General features: G+C 44.0%; 1 protein-coding gene across 1 annotated transcript in view; it reads left to right on the forward strand.

The window, feature by feature from the left end:
- The window catches only part of STAMBP (STAM binding protein), a 47717-nt gene that overhangs the window by 30236 nt on the left and 7854 nt on the right, over window positions 1-9627 (forward strand). The window contains exons 9-11 of the mRNA XM_011946035.1: window positions 501-613; window positions 1217-1316; window positions 3665-3766. Of these exons, the coding sequence (XP_011801425.1) occupies window positions 501-613; window positions 1217-1316; window positions 3665-3721 (270 nt within the window). The 3' untranslated portion in view covers window positions 3722-3766. The remainder of the gene's footprint in view (window positions 1-500; window positions 614-1216; window positions 1317-3664; window positions 3767-9627) is intronic.

Here is a 9627-nt window from a genome sequence, read left to right on the forward strand (position 1 = left end):
TTGGGAGGCCGAGACGGGCGGATCACGAGGTCAGGAGATCGAGACCATCCTGGCTAACATGGTGAAACCCTGTCTCTACTAAAAAATACAAAAAATCAGCCGGGCGTGGTGGCAGGCACCTGTAGTCCCAGTCACTTAGGAGGCTGAGGCAGGAGAATGGCATAAACCCGGGAGGCAAAGGTTGCAATGAGCTGAGATCCAGCCACTGCACTCCAGCCCGGGCGACAGAGCAAGACTCCATCTCAAAAAAAATAAATAAATAAATAAATAAATTAGGCACAGGAAGAGATTAACAACAACTATAATAGAACAGTTATAAAAATACAGTGTAATAAAAGTTATGTGAATATGGTCTCTCTTTCTCAAAATATCTTATCACATGTAATATTTTCAGATTGCAGTTGATATGGGTAGCTTGAAACCTCAGAAAGGGAATCGCAAATAAGGAAGGACTACCATGTACCTCGCTAAGAGTCCTCTGACTTTTTTTCTCTCCTCAGACTCACCCCACACAGACAGCGTTTCTCTCCAGTGTCGACCTACACACTCATTGCTCTTACCAGATGATGTTGCCAGAGTCGATAGCCATTGTTTGCTCCCCAAAGTTCCAGGAGTGAGTATAAAGGGCATGGTTCTGGGTGTTTCAAGGGGGTAATAGGGAAGAAAGCCTCAGGGGAAAAGGTCTCTATTCTTGCGGCCTTGTTCTTTGTAAAACACATAGATTGTAGTATAAATTGGTTATTCTAAAGGGCTTCCTTTTAAGCACCATATCATGATTAATCTATCATGCTTGTTCAAAAAGATACCCAAGTAACAACTTAGTTGCTATTCTAAGAAAAGTCTACAAAAAATTTGAAGTGTTTGTCTTGAAGCGATAGGAATGCCAAGAGTTTTATGTTGGATTAGAAAGTTTCCAAATCAAACACATTATCTCAGAATGCACTTCTTTTCAATTCCGAATCCTATCTTTACTCCCACTTTGATTATTTACTATGAATTCTTCAGCAAAACTAGTGTGATGACAGTAATGAATCATTCTCTAACTGTGATTCATTCACCAGAGAAGAGACCTATGAGGCAGCATCCTACAGAAGCTGTCTCACAATGACCTCTGCCCTGCTGTGTGAGTGCGCATGCTGGTGTGTGTGTGTGTGCATGTGTTTGGGACGGAGGGACACCTTTGCTTGACTCTTAGCCTGCCTTTTTTTAATTTCAGAACTGGATTCTTTAAACTAACTGACCATGGACTAGAGGAGATTTCTTCCTGTCGCCAGAAAGGATTTCACCCACACAGCAAGGATCCACCTCTGTTCTGTGTACGTTACCTATGTAGAAGAAACTGGGGCTGTGCTTCAGGCAGGGAGGACAGTCAGAGCTGATGAAATGCATCATCCTTCCTGATCCCCACAGAAGACCAGCCTTGTCACTTACCTTTCCAGATGTCAATAGTAAGGACGTACATGAGAAGCACTGCGGGATAGGAATAGATTTGAATCTTAGCTCTGCCACTGTGTGCCTTTGATTAGGCTACTTACCCTTCCAGGGCCTCAGTTTTCCCATCTATAAAATAGGCATAATAATAACACCTACTTTATAGAGTTCTTGAGATGATTAACTGAAGTAATGTGCAGGAAGTACCTAATGCAGTCGCTGGCTTATTAAATGTTAGTTTTTCCTTTCGTCAATGTCAGTTTCTAAGCCTGTACTTCAGTAAGAGATTTGAATGCAAAGGAAGAGAGAAGCCACTTAAGATAGGTAAATTAAGTATATTTGTAGAATTTTGCTTAAATCATAGGGGCTTTATGACCTGCCTACGAAGTTTTTTTTTCCCTATGCTGTGGTCTGTGAATAAAAAGTTTAGTTGATGATAAGATCAGTATGTTTCCATTTGCCCCTCCAATCTGATTTGATGGTGTTGCATGACTCCATGCTGGCCATGGAGTATTATTTCTTTTGGGTTCAGAGAAAAGTCAGCAATATGAAAAAGGGACCCCCTAAGAACCGTGACACTCAAAAGGAACTGGGGATGTTTAGAAGAGAAATCCTAGGAAGGATCTGAGAGCTGATTTCAAGTGTTAGAAGAGTTGATGTATGAGAAAAGGGATTGGGTGTGTTTCATGTCAGTCCTAGCGCTACAACTAAGACTTCATGGAATGATGGTCTTCTGCTGAGCGTGAGGAAAAACTTTCTGACAAATCTGTTCAAAAATAGATCAGTCTGCCTTGGAATGTCTAAGTACCAGGATGTTGAAACAAAGACTACACTATCAGGAAAAAAGGTTTGGGGCACCAGTGCCCACGTTTTCGGTTATAAAGACCCCTGTTGTCAAAAGGGAGCATTCTCCTCTCACCAAGTAACAGTAGGTATACTTTATTATTTGGGTGACATCATAGCCCAAAAAACTGTGATGAATTCAGTAATTCTTTTAAAGTAATGTGGCCGGGAGCAGTGGCTCAAGCCTGTAATCCCAGCACTTTGGGAGGCCAAGACGGGCAGATCACGAGGTCAGGAGATCGAGACCATCCTGGCTAACACGGTGAAACCTCGTCTCTACTAAAAATACAAAAACTAGCCGGGCGAGGTGGCGGGCGCCTGTAGTCCCAGCTACTCGGGAGGCTGAGGCAAGAGAATGGCGTAAATCTGGGAGGTGGAGCTTGCAGTGAGCTGAGATCCAGCCACTGCACTCCAGCCTGGGCGACAGAGCGAGACTCCTCCTCAAAAAAAAATAAATAAATAAATAAAGTAATGTATATTTTAGGGATGACACTATTTGTTCCCAAGCTTAGGCATCAAAAAGAATGAGTCTAGAATGTACATACATTTTAAAAATAAACAAAAGGTATATGGGCAAACACTGATTCCATGTACAGGTAGAACTGGTGATAGTAATGAGTCCCAGACTCTTACCATAACTACCACTTAAATAGCAGTCTGGCTTCCAGACTGAGAACCACTAGCCTGGAATGAACATTTTAAATAAGGTTTGTTTGTTTGTTTGTTTATTTGAGACAAAGTCTTGCTCTGTTGCCAGACCAGAGTGCAGTGGTGCGATCTTGGCTCACTGCAGCCTCCACCCCCCAGGTTCAAACAATTCTCCTGCCTCAGCCTCCCGAGTAGCTGGGACTACAGGTGTGCGCCGCCACGCCGGGCTAATTTTTTTTTTTCTTTAGTAGAGACAGGGTTTCACCATGTCGGCCAAGATGGTCTTGATCTCTTGACCTCGTGATCTGCCCACCTTGACCTCCCAAAGTGCTGGGATTACAAGCGTGAGCCACCGCACCCAGCCAAAAAAGGGTTTTTTTAAATGACTTTTCAGGCTGGGCACAGTGGCTCATGCCTATAATCCCAATACTTTGGGAGGCTGAGGCAGGCAGATTACTTGAGGTTAGGAGTTCAAGTCCAACCTGACCAACATGGCGAAACCCCACTTCTACTAAAAACACAAAATTAGCCGGGCATGGTGACTGTGCCTGTAATCCCAGCTTCTGAGAAAACTAAGGCAGGAGAATCTCTTGAACTCGGGAGGCGGAGGTTGTAGTGAGCTGAGATTGTGCCACTGCACTCCAGTCTGGGCAACAGAGCAAGACCCTGTATGAAGGAAAAAAAAAAAAGACTTTTCAGAATTTTCTAGGACTCCACCTTTCTTTCTTTTTTCCTATTGCAGAGCTGCAGCCACGTGACCGTTGTGGACAAAGCAGTGACCATCACAGACCTTCGATGAGCGTTTGAGTCCAACACCTTCCAAGAACAACAAAACCATATCAGTGTACTGTAGCCCCTTAATTTAAGGTTTCTAGAAAGCTTTGAAAGTTTTTGTAGACAGAATAGAAAGTGGGGCATCACCTGAGAAAGAGTTGATTTTGTTTCAGGTTTGAAAAGAAATAACTGAACATATTTTTTAGACAAGTCAGAAAGAGAACATGATCACCCAAAAGCAACTGTAACTCAGAAATTAAGTGGAAAGAATGGTATAATGAACCCCCATATACCCTTCCTTCTGGATTCACCAATTGTTAACATTTTTTTCCTCTCAGCTGTCCTTCTAATTTCTCTGTCAATTTGTTTATATTTACCTCTGGGCTCAATAAGGGCATCTATGCAGAAATTTGGAAGCCATTTAGAAAATCTTTTGGATTTTCCTGTGGTTTATGGCAATATTAATGGAGCTTATTACTGAGGTGAGGGACAGCTCACTCCATTTCACCAGATGGTGAGGCTAACACATCCTGAAGAGTGATTTTGTCAGGAATTATTGTTATTTAACAAGTGTTTTCAGGATATTTTTCCTCTACAATAAAGTAACAACTTAATGTTTTTGTGCTCCAGAGTGATCCATTTGATCAAGCATTGTATAAACAGGTTAAAAGGCGTGGCTGTTTTGGAAAGGTGAGGGAAAAATGGAATTTGAGATATACTGACACTGAAGGTGTGTCCCAGTTCACTTTTAATTATTGCATGTTTTTTTTCTGCCTGTTGCCATCTTCCAGAAGTGTGAAGTCATCTCTTCTTTTGGTGCTGTCTCAAATGGGTCAACCATTCACTTCCTCCTTATGCCCTCCATGCTTTTGGCTGAGGATAATGAAGCCTTTGTTTGGAGTACCAGGTTACACTCCAGTAAATGATTACATTTCCCAGCCACCCCACCCTACCAATTTCACTGTGTTGGCTGTTCTTTTCTGACTAAGGCAATACCTAGGAAGATGCTTGAAGCGGCAGTTGATACTGCCTTTTTCTGTGAGCTGAGCCTGGTGTTCTAGGTGGCCTAGAATTAATGGTATCATTTGTGACACCTTGAGTGAGGGCAAGAGAGTAAATACTTTGGCTAGGAGAAGAGTGATTTCTTCTATATCAGAATTCTAGGTGAGGGGAGGGAGAATCTGTGAATGCATAAAGTTTTGCTTCATTTTTAAATTTTGTCTCAGTCTTTATTGCTTAGGTTGGAGGTCCTTGAACTTGTCCCCTGAAAGAGCCGAGTTCTCTATATTCTTTTTCTTCTCTTGGGTTCTTAACTCCCCATATAGTGGAAATTCTTTCTCTGCTGTTTTGGTATGGGTGGGTCTGGAGGCCAGTTGGACTTGGGAAAGCCATTTCCTCTTACGGCCCAGAGCAGCCTGGCTATTCCACCTTGCTCTAAACAGTCCTGAAATTGCCCAGTCCTGTGCTTTTGGAAAATCCATCCCCTTCTTCCCATTCTTTGTCTACCACTTAGCTTAGGGCTTTCTTACCTTTTATTTCGACTGTAGCCATTGGCTTTTACCAAGTCTCTTTGTTTTTTTTTGAGACGGAGTCTCGCTGTGTCGCCCAGGCTGGAGTACAGTGGCCAGATCTCAGCTCACTGCAAGCTCTGCATCCCGGGTTTACGCCATTCTCCTGCCTCAGCCTCCTGGGTAGCTGGGACTACAGGCGCCCGCCACCTGGCCCAGCTCATTTTTTGTATTTTTAGTAGAGATGGGGTTTCACCGTGTTAGCCAGGATGGTCTCGATCTCCTGACCTCGTGATCCGCCCGTCTCGGCCTCCCAAAGTGCTGGGATTACAAGCTTGAGCCACCGCGCCTGGCCAAGTCTCTTTGTTTTTAGCATTTCTTCATTCCAGTCTGTTCTGCACATTTTGATCAGGAGAAGCTTCTCACACTACAGCCATGTTCATGTTTTCTCTCTTGCTCAAAAACCTGCGATAGCTTCCCATTGCCGAAAATGTAAATTTAGCTTTTAGTCAGAACTTCCCATTTAAAGTTCTTACCCCTGGCTAGTGGCTCACACCTGTAATCCCAACATTTGGGAGGCTGAGGCGGGTGGATCACGAGGTCAGGAGATCGAGACCATCCTGGCTAACACGGTGAAACCCCATCTCTACTAAAAATACAAAAAATTAGCTGAGTGTGGTGGTACATGCCTGTAGTCCCAGCTACTCGGGAGGCTGAAGCAGGAGAATGGTGTGAACCCAGGAGGCAGAGCTTGCAGTGAGCTGAGATTGCACCACTGCACTCCAGCCTGGGCAACAGAGCGAGACTCCATCTCAAAAAAAAAAAGAAAAAAGTTCTTTCCCCTGGCTATACACTCAAATACCTAGAAAGCAATTTAAAAAATACTGATGCCTGTGTTCTGCCCCCACCAATTATAGCTGAATCTCTGGGGTGGAGCCCCAGATGTTTTTTCTGCGTTTGTTGTTCAAGCTGCCAGAATTCTGAAGTACAACCAGGGTTGAAAACCACTGCATTGGTCCTTGATACCTAAGAATTGTGAGCTCTCCTATCAGTCTCTGCCCACCAAAGACATTCAGCCAGGTGAACAACATACTGATTGCAACCACATTAATCACAGACTGATTGCCCAGCTGCTGTCTTTTCTTTTCTCTTCCTCTATGCACAACATACCTTAGTGACTAGATGAGTGCAGGAAATCAGTCTGTAGATCCCTCTTCATATCTGCTGCAGCCTAGCCACTGCAGAGGCACTCTGCATAGGACAGTCTAAGTGTCTCTGCCTTCATCCTACCTCTGTGGAGGAGATGTGGAGTCAAGGCAGCCCACAAGGAAGCCCTGAGACTGGGTAGGCCAGAGGGAAAGAGGAGGAGCCAGAGCAGTCGGGAAAAGAGGAAAGGAATACTATGGATAAAAGGGACTAAGACCATGAAACCTGAAGAAGGACATTACATTGAAAGGGTAATGACTATTTGGCTAAAGGGACTAACTCCTGGGTTCCTAAGGCTCAAAGACCAGGAGACTTTCCCACTCTTGCAAGCTGCACAAGTACCATACCTAGTGTTCTGGACTGAGGGGAGACAAAAGCAATGTCAGGTTGCCAAACAATGTCCCAGTTGCCCTGGGAGGCACAAACCCACCGAAGTGCCATAGGCCAGGTGCAGAGAGAATCAGAGGAGCTGCTTTGCTGGGGATCAGAGCAGAGCTGGGTTTTTTTCAGATGATCACTTTCACATACTCCTTGTTAAATGGGACCAAAGGGGAAGAAGAAGAAACCCTTAAGGCTTTTGTAATATTGTCTTGGGTACCAGATACTGTAAAAGGCAGCATGAGAGAAAGATTCCCTTGGGCCAGTGTCATGGTGGATTTTCTTGCTTGAGAGGCAAGGATTTCAGCTTTCATTTTGGTACCACAGAATTTGAAATTGTAAGTGCCTTTCCCCTTTGATTGTTGATGGCTTCTTTGGGGTTTTAGTTACCCCAGTTGAAAGAGAAATTTTTCATATTGGGGTTGAGAAGAATGGAGGCTATTAGGAGCAAAGCTTTAATGAGTGAAAGTCTGGTGAATCTTACGATTTTGATATGTTTCCAGTGGATTTTGAGAACACAGTTTTAGGCACAGAGTAGATGTTCTTCCCTAGAAAATACAGTCAGCTATTGGTATTGTGCCTCCCACCCCTCATATCTCAGTGTTTTAACCCCACCTGAGTTTGGAGACCAGTTTGTCCAAGGATCTTTCAAGCATGAGCCCAGAGTAGACCTTCTGAGTCAAGGATCATGTCTTTTTCTGAGGAGCTTTGCTTGGGGCACTGGAAGTCCTGTTTAGATCGGGACTATTGGAATATTATCCTCTCCAGAGGAAGTGCCAGGTTGAACATTTAAGACTTTGCTTCTAGGCCCAGCTATATATTCACCAGCAAATCACTTCCCAAATTTCCTTAAAATCTGTAAAATGGGATCAGTCTAATATGCCTACCTCAAATGATGACAGAATGACATCTATATGCGTATAAGGCCTATGTTAGTTTAAATATGCTATAAAGATGTAAGGGATTTGTTACTTGTCGTTCTTGAGGTGTTACAGTTGGGATGCGGTTGCTTCTATCTTCTAGACCTCTGCCCCATTCAGCGTACAGCTAGAGGAATCTTTGGGCAGATCCACATTCTTTAGCACTAGCTGGGCTTTGGCTCCAAAGCTATCTGGTCTACCCTGATGTTCTGAGCAGGAAAACAGAGGACCTCAAGAACCATTCCAAATTTCTATCATTCTCCCTAAGACCCAGAGCAGACCCAGGACCTAAAGAAATTATATCATCTCTATTTTCCCTTGGCTCCAGCCCCCTCTTGTTTGAACCTCCCACTTTTGTTGTTCCAACTACTTCTTGAGATGAAGGAAGGGCAGAACATTGGCCCTCTTCACTGAAGTCTTCACTCGTTAATCCAGGGTTCAATTTTTAGTTCACCTTAACCTGTTTGAAGTTAGAAGCTGGGCCTTAACTTACAGAGTGTGTCCAGCATCACTGAATCAGCCTGTTAGATCCAGAATCCAGCACTGTGACACTACATAACCATGGGCTCTGTGTCCTTCCAGTTCCTTTAGTGCCTTCCCTCACTGGTAGGTTCAGTCTGAGGGCTTCCTTCCTTGAACTCCAGTGGCAACTATAGTCTGTTTCCCACAACTTGTGTGTATTTTTGTTGTTTTTTGTGTTTTCATATTGTCTTTTATGTAAGTCATGTTTCTGAACTATCGTGTAAATTTCATTAGGATAAGAATCATGTTTGCTTTATGCACTGTGTAACATGCCTTGCAGTCAGTATAGGCACTTAACCTTATTGCTTAGTTGTTCCTTGGTGTTGAATAATGTGTTAGGAGGTTAGGTGGACCTGTGTCCTAGCCTGGAGAAACTCTTATGTCACCTTGTAGGAAGCTGTCTGGACTTGACTCAGCATCATATGCTGGGCCTGTGCTGCACTTGAACTTTCTTTCCAGCTGCCAGCAGGCCAACAGCTAATTTAATGGGTGGTCAAAAGAAGATGTGCCTGCGTAGAAGGCTGTAAAAGGGAGCTGGGAAGTAGAAGGAGACAAGGAGATAGCGACACCAGTATCTTGTCACAGAAATTAAGGAAGGCAACAGTTTGAAGGAGGAGAGGGAGATCAGTGGTGCCAGCTGGCTCAGAAGAGGTTTGCTGGGTTAAATCTCAAGATAAGCGCATGAGATCTGGTGGTTAGTGGAGGCCTTTCCTGACAACCCCATTTTAAGCACCTCGTCCCCATCACTCCATCACGTCACTGTTACTGTCGGTGTAGCCCTGTCATGAGCTAAAATCATCCTGTTTGTTTATTACTAGCTTATGTATCTAAAGTATACTCCTTGAGAACAGCAACTTTGTCTTTTTCACCTTTGTACTCTCAGTCCTCTGACATGGAATAAGATATGAATAAATGCACAGACTTGTCCAAAATCATCCAATTAATAAACAGTAAGGCTTTGCTTTTTTGGGAGAAGTGCAACAAATGTGAACGCATTTTAAATACTGATGTTTAAAGATTGTGCAAATTAAAAGTTAACAATCAGCCAGGTGCAGCGGCTCATGCCTGTAATCCCAGCACTTTGGGAGGCCGAGGCGGGCGGATCACCTGAGGTAGGGAGTTTGAGACCAACCTGATCAACATGGAGAAACCCCGTCTCTACTAAAAATACAAAATTAGCTGGACGTGGTGGCGCATTTCTGTAATCCCAGCTACTCGGGAGACTAAGGCATGAGAATTGCTTGAACCTGGGAAGCAGAGGTTGTGGTGAGCCGAGATCGCGCCATTGCACTCCAGCCTGGGCAACAAGAGCGAAACTCCATCTAAAAAAATAAATAACAATCATAGGCCGGGCGCGGTGGCTCAAGCCTGTAATCCCAGCACTTTGGGAGGCCGAG

This window comes from Colobus angolensis, unplaced genomic scaffold (genome assembly GCF_000951035.1).
Source record: "Colobus angolensis palliatus isolate OR3802 unplaced genomic scaffold, Cang.pa_1.0 Scaffold249, whole genome shotgun sequence".
NCBI lineage: Eukaryota > Metazoa > Chordata > Mammalia > Primates > Cercopithecidae > Colobus > Colobus angolensis.